The sequence below is a fragment of the Sinohyriopsis cumingii genome, chromosome 1, assembly GCF_028554795.1.
Source record: "Sinohyriopsis cumingii isolate HCF-2022 chromosome 1, ASM2855479v2, whole genome shotgun sequence".
Taxonomy (NCBI): Eukaryota; Metazoa; Mollusca; class Bivalvia; order Unionida; family Unionidae; genus Sinohyriopsis; species Sinohyriopsis cumingii.
The window spans coordinates 121,288,460-121,306,413 of record NC_142961.1 but is presented as its reverse complement, the minus strand read 5'-3'; the positions used below and the strand labels follow the sequence as shown (position 1 = coordinate 121,306,413).

Genomic DNA, 17,954 nt, shown 5'->3' with positions numbered 1-17,954 from the left:
ACAAAAAGATCGACAGATAGATAGATGGGATCATAAGATTTAAAGGGAATTGTTCCAGTGCCGGATTAAACCAAGAGGAGACCCTTAGGCAGTCGAAATCTGACCCCCCCCCAATTATCTCCTAATACGTTTTTAATTTTACCAACCAACAATTTTAATAAACCAATTTTATTACACAAAAAAAATATTAACAATTATTAACGTTATTAAACAAATTTAAAATTTTATGTTATTAAACAAAAATTGTTAAATATTATTAAACAATATTTCTTTTTTTTCTTCTTCTCTCTTTTGGAAACAATTTAAGAAAGCTTGATTGTAATTGTCTTTCAAACTCAAATCAATATTATTTTGATCCGTTGTCGCCAGGCCTATAAAAGACGTGGTGCCCATAGGCCGGTGCCTACACTGCCTATTTGGTAATCCGGCACTGAATCGTTCCATATTTAACACAAATTATTAGATGTTAGTATTTTCTGAATACTCCTTTTTATATACACCTAAAATGATCCAAGGCACATTCCACATGAATTGATGTTTTCGTCTGAAATAAATAAAAGTCCTCTCCCCATTTACCTGATGAAATAAATGGCTATACTTAGAACGGTTTTGTTGTAGCAAACATGCTGATCTCTTGTACTTAGAATAGAGACAATAATCAATTCAGAACTTGCGATTGCGTTAACAGTTTTGGGTATGTATTACGACTCTATGACCGTAAGCTAAGCTGTTGAAACGAGCGAAAATCGACCATTTAATCAAAAATCACCAGACAGTTTATTTCCCCATGAATACATAGTGAAAATTTAAAAAGAACTTATGATATTGTGAATTAAATCCCCAATAGCCCTACAAGTTTTATGATAAGTCCCAATGTATAAAGTTCCAACTGAATTCCAGTGGTATTACAATTAAAGTCTAATGTTGAAATGTTGATGTGCCTGTAGTCTTAATAACGTGGTAACGTGCCAATGGTTTGAAATATGATGATGTCCTATCGGTGTCTTGATATATCACAAATGTATAATCCGAAAATTTCTTCTCTGAAATCACTATAATTCCAAATTAATGTTCCAATACAGGCATATTATAGATGAGCAATTTGCATTTCCAGTGAATAATAATTGTAACAAATAAATCCACCCAAAGGAAATACTGAACACAACAATAAGAATTTTCCTGCCTCAGATGTTAAATACAAGAATGAGTAATTTCTTATGCAAACAAGATTATGTAAAAAAAAAAAGGTAAGCTACAAATGTAGAATCAGTTAATTCGTAGAAAATTCTAAATTGTCAACAACATAAAATGTGTTGCTGAAATTGGAATAAAGAATGTGGTAAGCATTGGGTAGACCAGAGGATTTAATGAAAGAATTCCAATAACGTAGACCTAGACCCAAATAAACATTTACCGATATTGATAATGATCTGAATATTTAATCCACACTCATTGAGAAATATTAACTATGTATTATGCTGTTGTTTACAAAACAAATGAATTTGATATTGGACAAAGTCAAGTACTTAAGACAATTATACATAATATATAATCATGGAGAAAACAAATTAACAAACAGTACAAATGAAATACACATAACAATTTTGGCACGCTAAATCGTTCAAAATGGACGAGCTGAATCGATCATTGAGTGATCTGGAGTAATCGTAGGGTGAACTGTTGTAATGGTGTGTGTGTGTGTGTGTGCTGTAGAGATCATAAGGCGAACCAAACTTCACAATGTCCGGTGTTTTTCAAAACCGATTAAGGCGATGACGCTGAGTGAGAGGATTTTCGGGAGGAGAGGACAAGCTGGAGTAATGGGGAATGAAATGATAGATAATTCTATCACGAAAATCTTTATTTATTAAGGTCTTCAAAGAATATCAAGAAATTGTTTTCGCTGAACCCAGGGAAAATTAACCGACATGATTATTTCGTACAAGTGCATGCATATACCATACAGGGATGCCTGAAACCCGAAGCAAAAGAGTAAAATTAAGGTACATAATCCCAGGCAACCACATTCATTTGATATACGTTTTGTCCTTTTATAATTTTGTTGCCATCTCCCAGTCTCACCCTACGATTACTCCAGGTCACTTTAATATCTCTTCAGCTAAAACTAAGATAGCTACGATATCGAAGCCTTCACGTGGTTAGATATACTAATATTAGTACTAACCCTACGAGTACTCCAGCTCAACCTACGATTATTTCAGCTCACCCTGCTATCTCTCCAGTTCACCTTCTCCGAGTCACCTTACAATCTCTGCAGTTCATCCCATGATCTCTCCAGCTCACCCATTTTCAACGATTTGGCATGCCATATTTAGTGCATCCTCCCCCTCCCCTTTTACATTCTCGGGGTTCAAGACTAGGCCCAATGTGTCCCCGCTGAATGTCGTTAAGAGGCGACTAAGTGGAGGCGACTAACTGTGTTTGTGATGAGAGGATCTTGGTAGTTGAGTAGAGGAGGGAGTCCGAGGGATGCTTGCCTGATGCAATACACTACTTTCAACTCAATTTAGGCTTGACGGGTGGTCAGATAATCCATCGGATAATCTCGCTAGTACTTTGTTAACGATATTCATTTAAAGTTTAAAAGTAACCTTTGTGATTACTCAGCAGTGATGTTATTGACTAAACCACACACAGAATATATTCCTTCAGGGCAGTGTCAAGACTACGCATATGTCTGACACAATAATACAATTGAACTGAGGCAAATATCAATGAAATTGTCCTTCTTAAAGGACACGATCAAATACCAATCTGCCTTCAAAAAACTTAACAAATACTGATAAAGGCTTGTCCATCATCATAAATAATAAAACTTCTCATAGTAAAACTGAGTCCGATCAATCAAACCCCAAATATGTGTTGATATTGATGAGTAATTTGTTGGTCTGATCTCATCTGTTCATTAAAATGTGCAACATTAGTTCTCGAAGTAAACAAGCAGACAGACTGCTCACTGTCCTTATTTGGTTTCTAGAACAGTCAATTTCAGTAAAAACTGTGTCGTCTACGTTCTGTATTTGCAATGTCTAGTTTTAATATTTCAAAAACAAATTGAAGAAATAAAAAGGTTACACTTGTGTATACACGTGTTCCAAGAGACTATCTCCCAAATGTACGGAATTACTGAGTTTATCAAAGACGGTGAACTACCTATCACATTAATTGCTTGAAAACAGACTCACCCACGCGAATATGGCGAACGTTTTACTTAAGAAATTCTTGCTTGATGCGAAGCGCCAAGTTGACAGTATTTGTGTAGCGGTGCTACTGGTGGTGGTGTTGTGAGGTTGCACCTTCTTACAAGGTGTTCGCTTTGTTTGGCTATCGTTATCTAGAGGGTGATCGCCCTCGGTATTGTTGCCCGGATCGAGTATATAATAAAATAATGTGTGAAACTTATAGATGGAATGAATAGAGATATGAGCACACACACACACACACACACACACACATATATACATATACATATATATATATATATATATATATATATATATATATATATATATATATATATATATATATATATATATATATATATATAACAGAATGACACGAGCCCCCGTACATGGACAAACGTAAATGGAAAAACAAAAAAATTTATTAATTACATAAACAACTGTGACAATACATTACATTAGGAAGATAGGCCTACACTTCTTTTTTTAAATAAATCTTTCACCGAATTTCAAACACAAATATATTTATAGAAATAGCCGATCTGTTTTAAATGATAGAATTAGTTCATAATATAATCGAGTGAACGATCGAAGTCACTGCCTTGTACAACTTCATTACCTGCTTATTCTGGTCCACTCCAACTTCATTAAGGTGGTTCCTCTAGGTCCTTTCGCTTTTTCCCTTTTCCGACCTCCCTACTGTCTCGCCTCTCGTTATGTCAGATATCGTTCTATCGGAATTCAAACAGACCAAACGCTGTCTGGTCAAGCTAAACATGGCACACCATAAACAAACCTAGTTTCACAAGATTAATGTACTTCCTAATGGCTATTTCATTACTGATTTCCATTAACATTACATGAGACATAACGGTTCCGTTCTTGTCTCAATTACACAAATGAATTAATGAAATTCATTACATGTCTTAACTACGTTATTTTCAGCGAATAAACACATTTAATTCTTTATCATACATGAAATCATCTAAGATCGGTGAATTCAAACGGATTCTCGTAACTCATATCAACTAAAGTAATGCATGAAATTCTTAGATTCCTGTAACAATCAAGACGACAAATTCAAACAATTCGTCAAACTTATATAAAGAAGATCATTGTACGGATTCAGATACATGAACTCAAGTGAAAATATAACAATTAAATTCAAGCAAATCTTTATATTGGTATCAACGAATTACATGAAATTGACGTAAATACATTGTGCTTTCAAGCTTTGTTCACTTCTACCGCCAAAATTGTGTCCCTTGACTTTACAGACATCCGGTCTTTTTGACCAATATTTTAAGAGAGCATTTCTTCTAAACTTACTCTCTAAGTCCCTTATATTCTCACCCTTGCAGGAAAGATGCAGACTGGCTAGATTTTATCGATGAGGGCAATTTAACCCCAATAATTTCGTGTGGGAACTACGCCCCTTATTTAGCATATTCAATCAGGATTAAATATATGTACGGCCTTTTATAATAAGACGCCAAAATTGTGGTCAGCTTGACTTATAGAATTCCAAACAACAGATCTGGAAAAGTTAAAATCTTACAGTTCCGATATAAAACCGAAGTTAACAGTCCCTTTTCTAATCGTCTAACGGTTATGTAAACGAAGGCCTAGTTAAGAATCACTTCCTATCCCGACACATACATTATAAATCATTGCAGTATAGCGATTTAACAAGCACCTGTCCCTATAAATGTAATTAAAAGTTCTCTAGCCCCAAGTTAATGCGCCATTCATTGATCGACATAAATTTTGCATCCTTACAATTTGGCTCCCTTTCCGCTCGCGACATTCAGGTTAGAAATGATAAAACAATTAATGAAATGATTAATGTGCATTTTTTATATATCCGTGATGCCTTTTGTTTTTAAAATCAGTAGGAGGGTACAAAAAACTGGAGGGTGTGCGAATACTGTAGCAATTTGCGTTTGAAAAACGATGGAAAGGCTGATAAAAATTTGACTCCTCTGGCATCTCTAATCTTTCCCTATTACTGTATACATATAAACCTACTGACATCAAGTTGTTTACTTATTTCTTATTGTCTGTTGAACAAGGAATAAGTAACCAGTTACCGATTCAAACTTATAACCAATTACTTATTGAACTGGGAATAAGGATTGAATAGCCAGCTGGATGTGAATAAGGCATAAGTAACCAAATGTATGTAGAAATTTGAATCGGTAACTGATGACTTATTCCTTACTTAAACTGTAAGTGGTTACTTATTCCTTATTCAACCGGGAATAAGGAATAAGTGACCAACTTGACGACAGTTATGAAACACGCACGTTTAATCTCTTTCGAACGTTAGTTTATATTATGGTACAGCTCTGATTACAAATATTTCTGGATTATAAGACCTGTTGAATGCTATCAGACAATAAATGCTAACTTCTTAACGCATACTTTGTTTTATAATATTCCTACAGACCGCCTTGTGAAACATGTTCTGAATAATAAACTGTTTTGAGTTCTTTTATTTAAAAAAAAAGTCTCTTTTCATAAAATTGTCAAATATTCTAGTGAGTGATATTTCAACCTCTCTGAAGTGTATACAAAACGAAAAACAGGTTTTTGAAGAAATAGGTGCACACGAGTTGGCGGCACGTTCTCATTTTTTTAAAATTATTTTTTGGGTCCTTTATTTTCGCTTCTTTCCATGAAGTCCACTGGTAACCACGTGATATCCGCTACTAGTGTTCAAAGCGTTTGCGTGATGAACTGCCGATTAATACAATCCGGAACATGGCAGATATCGTAGGGTTTGCATATGCTGCTACAGTTGCTGCAGGGGGAATTATTGGCTATTTTAAAGCCGGTACATTTTCAGATGTGCAGAAAGATGGCACAAATTGTTGTTGTTACTCTCGTATTGTAGATTATGAATGACAAAAAACGATTGAACACTTTGAAGAGATGATATGCCCAATAGTCACATACTCACGATCCATTTTTCCTTATTAATACTAAATAGTGTCCTCTCTTGAGTGAAGTCACCTTAAATAAGGGAACAATCCATCCTGCACTGTGTTATACATTTCTTACGTTTCCACCCATCTCGTGTGGTTACCTTTTTAGTCCGAGTTTACCTAGTCCTACGTGTATGACCTGACGCTGATAGTTGTGGGCGTTAAGGTCTTACAACCTAATACGGCGCTGTGTAGTGTGTTTTTATGTCGACTAACATCGTTATGAAAGTCAAATTGTCAGGAATATTTCACACAACTGACAACTAAAATAACGAAGTGTCCCCGAGTGGCCGAATGGTCAAAAGCGTTCACCGTTACGGATCACTGCCATCTCACCTCTGTCTGCGTGGGTTCGAGTCTCGGGTTCGACCTATGCGGATATGTGAGAAAGCTTGCCAGCAGTTTTTCGTGGGTCGATTGTTCTTTCCAGGATTTTCCCTGGTTGTTCCTCCACCATTAATACTAACGCCATTTTTTAGCACACAATAGGCCAGTATTAAAGGTGGAGGAAGAACCCGGTAAAACCCCAGAAGCTACTGGCAAGCTTTCTCACACACCCACATTGGCCGAATCCGAGACTCGAACCCACACAGACAGAGGTGGGATGGCAGTGATCCGTAATCGAGAGCGCTTTAGACCACTCTGCCACATGGGGCCTTAAATGTATGTCACTGGAACGTGAAAATGCATCCATTTGCTAGTATAATATTTTCATGCCACCAGGATAAAGACAGCACAGTAAGTATATTAATTACACATAAATTAGTGGAAGAGTGTCAATATAGGCTGCCAAGTGTGTGCACTGTTCCTGAAACTTTAATTACTCATTCTGATGTCAACGACATCGGAACACGCTATACAAGGCCGTTATTCGGATAGTAAGACATAGCACTAAAACTAAACCAACATGTGCTATGTCTTACATTGTAGGACTACCTCTGACCCTAGTCCTACATGTAAGACCTCGGCGCTTATATTTCTGCTGTTGTTGTCATAGCACTAAAACAAAAATAACATGTGCTATGCCTTACATTGTAGGACTACCTCTGACCCTTGCCACCCCATTTTTGATATTTGGACATTTATTTGGGGTGTAGGGTCAGAATCCATTGCCTGTACTACCGGTACTTACTATTAATGCTAAATCCCCCACGCATACTAAATTAATTAAACTGGGGTCCTGTCAGATTTGTGTTGGACTAATTCAGTACAATATCACATGTCAATAGTGTACATCTGTATTTTGCTAATCATGTGGAACTGGTAATAATTAAAATAAAGAAAATAATAATATTGGCGGTGTTGTTACTGTTAAAAGATTATATTTGACAAATCTTTGATTTAAGTACATTGTGTTCTTTTTCAGAATTCTTAATGAATCATTTGATTTCATGTAAATTACTAACTGCAAAATTTCATGCCAAATCAGCCATGGTTCAAATCGGCCAGCAATTGGTACAATTCCCTGTAGGTATACAGTGTAGTTTTCGAATTGTATGTGGTGTTTGTGATGGATGGCCAGGTAGTTGTGCTACTTTAAAAAATATGGAAAATAATCTGTAAGGTACAAAAGGCCAACTGTAAGGGTGCATATCTCTGCAAATATCTTGAGATATTGAAAATCTTAGATTCAGGTTTCCCAGGTTACAGATATGCAGTATGGTAAAATGTATCCTGATGTCTGTATAATAAAAAATGTTAATAGCATTTGAAAACCCTCAGTTGTAAACCGATGAATTTATGAGTGAAAAAACTATGCTACCCTTCCCCACTCCATTTGGCTACATAAGTAATTGGAATTTTGTACTGAAATGTTGCATGCAGCCATCATTTACATAGATCTTCACTTGGAAAAAGAATTCATGGAAATTGCAGATGGAATTCAGTGAATCTGTTGCAACAGAAGTATACTGGATGTCTGAAAACTTAGAATTTTGTCAGGAAACTCTTTACATTTTATAAAATAAGTTGTCATTTATCCAACTTGCTTTTTAACTGAGAAAAATTTTGGCACAACAATTACAGTCTGGATGATTAAAATCTACTTTATTTCACATCTTAAAACAGATGTTAATTTTATAGAAATAGTTGGAAGGAATAGTTTGATTTCACATTCATACTGATTATCATATCTTTGAAATTTTTTATTGTATTTTAATAATTTCCATGAAGGTGTTCTGTTGTTCATAAAATATTGTGTGTAATGTCTGGCTTAAATTTTTTTGTATCAGTCTTTCACCTTGTGTTATTATACAAAATTATCGATGTTTGGCCAGAATGGAAATTTGTTTGAATATCAAGCTGAATTTTGAAAAGTAAATACATGTACTTTAAAATATGCATAATCCCCCTGCCCCTTTCTACATGAAAAAAATGAGTATTTTAAAAATTGAATTCCCTGTGTTTTTCAGGCAGCATCCCATCCCTTGCAGCAGGTGTTCTGTTTGGAGGACTGGCAGGGTTTGGAGCTTACCAGACAACGAATGACCCTCACAATGTCTCAGTAACTCTAGGCATGTATATGAGCCCATAGACCTTTTCTAGGATTTCAGAGTTAACCTATGATCACTGGATAAATTTTATTTGGAAAACTCTTTTTTTACGTATTTGTAGGGTGTAATGGGACATCAACACAGTCCCTGCTATATTATGCCTAGCAAGTTCAGGTATCCCCCAAAAAGGCATACAAAACAAAGATAAAGGCTAATAAGGGTTAAATTCTTAAAATCCTGTTAGATTTCAGATATAAAGAAAAGTCCAAGACTTTGACTGGAACATCATCAGGAGTCATGCTATCAGGCGAAGTGGGCAACTAAGTCACCTAAAAAATGAAAACTTTGCCTTTTTCTGTTAGGAATGCGAAAACAACTTTGCCCTGTGAATTTTTAGATGTACAGTTTGAGTGACTAACGTTAGAAATGTTCCTTCACTTTAACAGATTATTTCCGGTGTTGTGTTTTAGCTGAAGGCGAAATGTGGTCATCAAGCCATCAAATAGCTGGTGTTGATTTCAATTGCTCAGACAAATAAACTCTTTCACTTTCACAGGCATGTGTTTTGATAGCTGATTGACCATTAACCCTTTCCCCACGTAAGTTATAGCAGAGATGTGTTATATATGTCTCTGTTTATAGCACCTGCCACTGGCTGATTTCTACAAGTCATCATTCGATGACAAAAAAAGATTAAAATTTGTTTTGAAACTTAAACAATAGTATGTAATTAGCACTTTGCGTAATAAGAATAGAATTGGTGATATGAAGATTTTAACTGCATTATTTTCTGTATAAAATCAGTTTGAAACCCTAATTGAACCTGTCAGGGAGAAATAATGGTGGACATTGCAGAGTCTGGGAAGTACAACTCTATTAGATTGTCTGTTTTTGTAAACATTTGGGCAAATATATTAAAGAAAATATTCAATTCATAGAAAGCAAAGTCTAAATATTATTTTAGCATTGATTTAGCATAAAAATGCAATTATGATCATCCCAAACATATGGGACAATGCTGTGTTGTGGAATTTGAGAAGCACTGTAAGGTCAGAGTTGTATTCTCTCATTTTTGTGAAAATGCAGGAAAAAAGCAGTGAAGCAAATACTGTTTTATAATCAGTTTCTGGCATTACTACACATACGTGGACAAAAAATAAATCCATAAATTCGCAACCCTATCAGTGGACTGATGTTATGATGCATGAATTACTTTAAAAAAAACCTTTTAGTTCATTCTTATACCAACTGTAATGCTTCAGTTTGTTATATATGAATAGTTGAGGTAATGATTTATTGGCAACCAAGAAATAAGGACAAACAATATGTCATGATGATGTGTGCATTTGCTCTCATGTACATGTTACAGGGGTTGTTTCCAACAAGTTTCTAAAAAACTTGTTCAACTGCAATTTTATAGTGAACTTTCATGAAGTAAAAAAAACCATCCTTCTTTAAGGGTTGTTGATTAAACATTTTTACTAACTTGCAGTTACAGTACTGTAATCTAGTTACTCCTATCAGTCAAAATTAATTACAATGTATAGTTTCTGCAGTGCTCTTTTAAAGTCATTTAGCCATTATGCACTGCATATGAATATGATAATTTTTGTGCATGTACAAAATGTGTTTATATTATACATAATGCTCAGAAAATTGTATATCTTGCTTTGTTTCCACTTCTTCCAGTTCAGTTCTCACTTCTCCCTGTTGTGTCCAAAAGGAGAAGTCACTTCTCTCTAAAATTCAAGTCAAGCTTGAACCCTGATCATAATGGGACTTATCGTAGGGCAAAAGGGTTGCCTCCATTATTCATCTCTTGCATCTGTTAGGCCTGTTCTATGGACTTGAACCCAAAGGGGGAGAAAGTTCTGCCTACATATTTGGTGGACAGTCTTTTGCAGCTGATTTGATATTATTTTGATGATAATTAGGATGATGACTAAACAGTTGAGAAGTGTTTCCTGCATTATTCAGTCTGAGTCTATATGAACTATAAAGTTCACCATGTTATTGGTGAAGTCATTGTATTATGTAGTAGATACAGAATCAAAACTACGTTTACAAAGTACGATACATGATCCTATATTGTATAGCATGAAAGACAATGCTATATGGAAGCTCATTGTAATGGGGCCCTGTGTGGCAACTCTGTCTGCATGGGTTTAAGTCTCAATTTGGCTAATATGGGTATGTGAGAAAAAATTCGCCAGTAGCTTCCCTTAGGTCGAATTTTCTTCCTGGGTATTTCCTCCAGCAATACATTCTGGCCGACATGTATCGTGTGCAGAAAAATGGCATTAAGCCCACAAATACCAAATGTAGTTTGTAGTAAGGGACCAGTGCAATTAGGATGCTGATTAGTACAAGGACATAATTTCTTTGTCTTTAACAGCAGAAACATCCTCTTAGAAATCACCAAACTGACAATTATGGCTGTCATGTGGAAACTTTAGCACAGATTTTTATCTTTTACAGTTTGGGTAAGGCTGCAGGATAAGGTCATTTACTTGCCCATGCAGCAGCTCAGTTAAAATTTTACCATCTTGTCTTAAAATATAAGTCTAGACGTAAATGTATTCATAGTAAATGGTCACTTTTAAGTTCAATTTTAACCAGTCAGATTGCTAGATTCTTGACTTAGGCTTAAAGTCAAGGGTTGAGTTCTGTTTGTGAAATCCAGACCAGAACCCTTGACAGAAGGTTGAAGATGGCCAGACAGTGCAGTAAGGGAAATGATTTTTATGACAGCAAGGCATATGAACACTGTCACTAGATGAATAATACTGTCATTAAATGATAGACACTGTCAGTATACTATTTTTCATGGGATACCAGTTTTCATGGATTATATTTTTGGTACAAGCTGCAAATTTAAATTCCAAATCAACATTTACCGCTTTATGAAAGTGATAGGATCACAGACCATGAATTTAAGTACTACAAAAAATACAATATAATATTTCTCAAAAGCACGAAATTTGGTTCTCTTGAAAATTAATGAAATTACAGTATATCTAGGTAGGAATGTGGAATTTATTGTCTCACTTGTGAATATTATAAAGTGGTGGAAGCATCAGCAGTTACAGGACCTTCTATAGAATTACATTTGAGGAGAGGAGACCCCACCTTTCATTTGGGAGGATTTTCTAAATGTCTGTTGGTGGAAAAATTCATTGCAGTAAACAGAGGGATTGCAGATATTGCAAGTGATTTTCATTTATTCATTTGATCTTTTGCAGTGATGTTTTAGTTTACCTCTATGAAACCTCACTGGACAGATTGCTATATTTGTAGACTGGCTGAAAATAAATGAGCATAACAAAGGGAGTAAGAAAGTTCCTTTCTCATCTTCCTCAAACTGTTCTGTTTTTTTCATTGTGGAGTACCATGGATTTCCATGTCGGATTGGAAAAGTCACTTTGTAGACATATAAGGTTCAGAGGGTCACTCCTAGCAAGCATATAAGGGGGGAAGAGAGTGAGTTTTGCCTTCCCATGAGGTAGTAACAGCAATTTGTCCATCCTGGTGGCTAAGAGTTGAGTGGGTAGAGAGCTAGGCACTAGTCACACTATTCTGTGAGGGAGTAACAGCACCCTCTTCAGTCCTGCATGGCAGAAAGTGAGTACCCCCACTCACCCCCCAGTTAGAGAGGTGCAGCATCCTCAACTTGCCTGTAGCTTTGTGCTGGCTGAAAGTGAGTTGTACCTCTTTCCCATGAGGGAGGAGCAGTACCCTTGCAGTCGCCAAATCCTATAGTTGGTAACAGTATTTAGCCACACAGAAAAGTGAGAACTTTGATACTGATAGTCTATAAGATCTGACGAAATGGTCTTCCTAAAGATCAGAGTTGCCTGACCGGTCATTGACTAGTCACCAGTCTCTTGGTACTGGTCACTGATAATTGGCATCCCCTTGTAATGGGAATAGGGGTCAGGTCAGGACCCCACTGGCTACCATTGAATCCCTTGTTGTGTGATGATGCCAGATTAGGGAAAGGGATTGTTTGGCATCCTTCTTTTCTTATAATCTTGTTAAATCCTTATGGGATGTGGGACCTTCCAATGCAGGGAAGTGATTCTTCACCTGATTGCAGCCATGAACTTCAGGGCCTTGGCCCCATGATAGAGAGTTTGGCCTTGGGTTGAAATTACTATCTTATGAAGTGTGGTTAGAAAGGGGGGGGGGGGCATAGCATTTTCTTCCAAACACTGCAGGAAGGTTCAGAATCACATCCACCTGCCTTGTCTGCCACTAGAGACAGTCTTTTAGCTCCAGATTAGTTATGATTGAGGTCCCTCTTGCCCTCAATTTTCCCCACAACAAAGAGACATTAGGTAACAAAGTCCTGCCTCCCAGGAGTAAGAGTAGGACAAAAATATCCTGTGGGTCCTCTTAAATCTCCACTAGTTTGACCTAGAACTGTCCCCGGTAGTATCTCCTCCCAGTTGTCAAGGAGAGATCTGGTCCTTTGACAGGGTGGTTAACAAGGTTTATTGTCTTTTACCCAGGGACATATGTCCCATTCCTTCAGGCTTAGAGGACACTACAATTCTCTCCAGTTTGGAGAGACTGTCTTGGGCAACTTAACACCTAGATCTCTTGTTGGAACTTCACTCTGTTATTGTTAAGGAGCTTTCCCAAAAGTTTGACAGCATAAGGATTGGTCTGTCACGTTGAGTTGAGTCCACAGGTCTGTGCAGCTAGTTAAAGGGTTCACACTCCTTCCTAGCCCCTAACTTCCCTCTTGGAACACTGGGGCAGCACAAATGGATATTTCCATGGGACTCTGGGCAAACCTTCAGTTTAAAACACTGGAGGCCTTTGAAATAATGGCTATGTCTCTAGTTACCATAGCCTTGCATGCCAATCTTTCTCTGCATTCTTTATCAGCCTGCTGAAAGAGGAATCTTTGTCACCAGCTGCCTTTAGCATTGTTTAGAAGCAGTGATCAAAACATCTAGGCATGTGTCATCCAAGTCCATGGCTTTATCATTGGAGGTTCTCCAACTCCACCGGGATTTTGCCCTAGACACATCCAATGTTCTACTGGAGCACACTTGGAACTTTCTATGCAGTAGAGATGGTGTTCAGTGCCCAGTCTCTGGTCTTCTCTCCTGGATTTTCCTCATACCAATAAAAGGGGGAAAATTTTGACTAAACTTTATCGACCTTTCAACTTAAACAAGTTTCTGTAGGAGAAAACCTTTCAAACATTGAGGCCACAACCTCAGTCAGGAATGCCATAAGACCTCTATAATGATCGATTAGTAGGATGTGTATGTTCACATCCCTATCTTTCCTCATCACAGGTGGTACCTCTGGTTTTTGACTTAAAACATTTTGACAATTGGTTAATCTGCAGTTGCCACAATAGTCACTTAGACTAGATCTGTCTTATTTGTTGGGCCATAGTGACAAGGCTGGGTCTTTTACCAAACCTAGAAAAATTGGAGCTGACTATCTCAAGACTTTGTGTACATGGGGATGAATTTACATATGAACAGAGGATTAGGCCATGTCCCATGCAATGGAGAAAGATAATTTACTAAACAAAAGGAGCTTTTTCATGAGTATTTGCCATTGATAAAGGGACCCATAGGCACAAGTTAAAAGTTCAGTCACTCTCTAACAACTATGATATCTTCGAATCCAGTGCAGCTGGTGAAATAAATCTTTGCTGTATGATCTGTAGTTGTGTGTGTGTGTCTGTGTGTGTGTGTTTGTTTGTTTTCTGGGAAGCATAATTGTGGGAATTAAACTAATTTCCGAAAAAATTTGCTGAAAAATCTACCAATAATTTTTAAGTGTAATATACTGCTGTATGCATTATGCTGGTACCTGGAGAGCTGGGATTTTCTGTGGAAGCAGAAAGCTGTCTCATTATAATACCATTTAATGTTTCATATCACAAAACACTTATTTGAAATTTAATTATTTTCTTGCAGCCACCAGTGTTGTCCTGTCGGGTCTGATGGGATACAGGTTTTTCAACTCTGGGAAGTTCATGCCAGCAGGACTAGTTGCAAGTCTTAGGTATTGTTATCCATTCCAATACATTTGAACTCATCTGGCTGTTGCAGGCCTTAGGTATTGTTATCCATTCCAATACATTTGAACTCATCTGGCTGTTGCAGGCCTTAGGTATTGTTATGCATTCCAATACATTTGAACTCATCTGGCTGTTGCAGGCCTTAGGTATTGTTATGCATTCCAATACATTTGAACTCATCTGGCTGTTAAGACAACTGGTCTTATGTCATGGTCCTGCACCCATCATATGTTTCCATCTGTCAACATTTGCTATTTTATAAATTATAATCCTTTTTTTAAAGTACTGGATCAGTTTAAGATATGGCAAGGATCATAATGCCTGTTCATTGTCAAATATATGGTTATTGTCACTAAATGTGGAAAAACCTTTTGTCAATTTATTCTCAAGAACCACTCCAAAGTATTGGACCAAATTTGACAGAAAGCATTCTGGCATAAAGTTTGTGTAAATGATGCCAATCTGATATCAAACATGGCAGTCATTACTGAAACAGAAAAAACATTTCATCTAAAAGTGTTCAACAGAATTTTCAAAAGTCGACTGGAATCATTTAGGTTTAAGGCCTTTAAAATGTGTATAAATGAGTCCAGCCTGCATTCAGATATGGTCTCCATTACTAAAAACAAAAAAGGTTAAAATCAATTCTCAGAAAACTGGTAAAAAAATTGATCAAATTTGACAGCTTTGTTAGATAATTCCATTCAAGTTTATAAAAGTGATTCAAATTTGATATTAAATATGGCCACCATTACTAAAAATAGAAAACTGACTTTACCAAAACCACTGAATAGAATTTGGCAGAATTGACAGAAAGCATCCTGTCATTGAAGACCTTTCAAGTGTTTACAGCAGTGCTGAACCAGTATCAAATTTGAACAAAGCTACTTAAAATAGAAATTACTTAAAAGGACCCAAAACTAGTCAACAAAATTTGACTAAAATTAGACAGAAAACATCCTGGCATAAAGGCTTTCAAAGATTGCACAAGTGATGCCAATCCTTGATTCAATATGGCCACCATTGCTAAAAATAGAAACAACTTTTAGACCAATCCTCCCCAAGAACTTGACAGGATTTGATAATTTTACAGAAGCATCTCATTGTATCTAGATTTTAAAATTTTTAACAAAATGGTGAAGATCTGATGTCCAGTGTGGATGCTGTTTCTGAAAGCATCAAAATATGTGTAAATGTCTTCTTACAAACCTTTTGACATTTGCCAAATTTGATAGCATCCTGGTTTTGAAGACCTGTAAATGTTTTTTTACAAATAATGCTACTTTGCTAGGAATTTCGACTCAGGGTGGCAGGGAACCTTCAAAACAGCTGTTTCATAATTTTAAGAACATTTGACAATGCAAACTACAATTTGCAAGTTAAGTTTTTTGTTGTTGTCAAATTGTGTTTCTGTAGGAACTTGGCAGTTTTCAGTAAGAGTTGTAATTCACATAAATCCCATTTGTTTACACTTTTATATGTAAATACCTATGTTCCGATAGGAGGTAAATTCTATTTTTTTGATTGCAGTTTTGAAGAGTAAAGTAAATCTTTACTGAAACAAAAGTATCAGTATATTAGATAGTAGTGTACATGACAATATACATGATTTTGTTCCTTGTATAGTTGTCCTGGCCATGTCATAGAACCAGTAATAAAGATATGTACATGACAGTATACAGGATTTTTTTGCTTGTATAGTTGTCCTGGCCATGCCATAGAACCAGTAATAAAGATGTGTACATGACAATATACAGGATTTTTGTCCTTGTATAGTTGTCCTGGCCATGCTGTTGAACCAGTAATAAAGATATGTACATGACAATATACAGGACTTTTTTTCCTTGTATAGTTGTCCTGGCCATGCCATAGAACCAGTAATAAAGATGTGTACATCAAAATATACAGGATTTTTCCTTGTGTATAGTTGTCCTGGCCATGCCATAGAACCAGTAATAAAGATGTGTACATGAAAATATACAGGATTTTGTTCCTTGTATAGTTGTTCTGGCCATGCATTAGAACCAGTAATAAAGATATCTACATGACACTATACAGGATTTTTTCCCTTCGTAGAACCAGTAATAAAGAAGGTAGTTTGTAAAACAAAAATGGTTGATTAAAGTTTGATACACTTAATCATGGTTTATAGGGTCCCATTTATGGAATTTCAAAGTACTTTAAAGTTATAACAGGGATATCCTAGCAATGATCTGTTCCTAGTTTCACTCAAATTCTACAAATTTCTTCTCAAACTGAGATTTTACATATCTTGATATCTTACTTATGATGCTTAAGACAGTACCAATATTTTGTCACAGGCAGATGTAGTGGAAAGGATACAAATTCACTTTTAGTTTCAAAATCTAATTCCTGGAGGTAATTTTAATTGTTAAAAAAAAGTTGAAAAAATACTCAGATTTCCTAAGAGGTTAGGCACGATTCTGTTAAAAATAAAAAATAGATATCATAACACTGATGCTTGTTGAAAAATCATTGGTACCAGCTAAGTACTTGATATATTAAAAAATATGAATTTGAGAATGAGATTTTTAGTCTATTAATTATACACAATATGTTTTACTGTACAGTTTTTTAAATTCTCATTTTCAGTTTGTTGATGCTATTAAGGAGTGCATACAAGTGGTATCAGCAATAAACAGCCATATTATGTTGGAAGATCACATTAGGACTCAAGCATATACAACATGTACCATAAAAAGAATATACATGTACCATAATTCTCCTATGATTATATTATAATGATAAGCCTGGCTCTCTTGTTGTACAAACTTTTGGAAAAATTCAATTAAGAAAACTTCTAATGATAAGCCCAGCGCTTGTCTTGGGAGAATTCTGTTATTTATGATAGTCAGGCATTTAGTAATGAAATTTTATTGAAAAAATACATTTAACCATTTGAGACTTTACAATTTTTTTCTATTTAGTAATAAAATTTTACATCCAAGATGTGTTTTGTTTTCTTGTCACCCCCACCGACTGTCTTTTGTACAAATTTTGTTTATCAGACCTCTGTTTATCCAGTTGTTACTTTTACATGATGCTATAGTAACTGGATCTATATAAACTTGATGGGACTGGATCTTTGAAGTGGACCAGTCATTTTCATACCAGTCCCATTATTGGCATAGATTAATACATGCTCACCACGGTACAAATATTACCACCATTATGTACGTTTATGTATACTTGCTACAGT

At 35.9% G+C, this 17,954-nt stretch overlaps 1 protein-coding gene across 1 annotated transcript; it reads left to right on the top strand.

Moving 5' to 3' along the window:
* Nucleotides 1–5,891: 5,891 nt before the first annotated feature.
* LOC149807755 (transmembrane protein 14C-like) lies at nucleotides 5,892–17,702 on the top strand. Its single transcript, XM_089970130.1, has 4 exons — nucleotides 5,892–6,039; nucleotides 8,602–8,703; nucleotides 14,631–14,718; nucleotides 17,348–17,702. The coding sequence occupies exons 1-4, from the start codon at nucleotides 5,967–5,969 to the stop codon at nucleotides 17,391–17,393; spliced, it is 309 nt and encodes a 102-aa protein (XP_089826256.1). The 5' UTR covers nucleotides 5,892–5,966; the 3' UTR covers nucleotides 17,394–17,702.
* The last annotated feature ends 252 nt before the right edge of the window (nucleotides 17,703–17,954 follow it).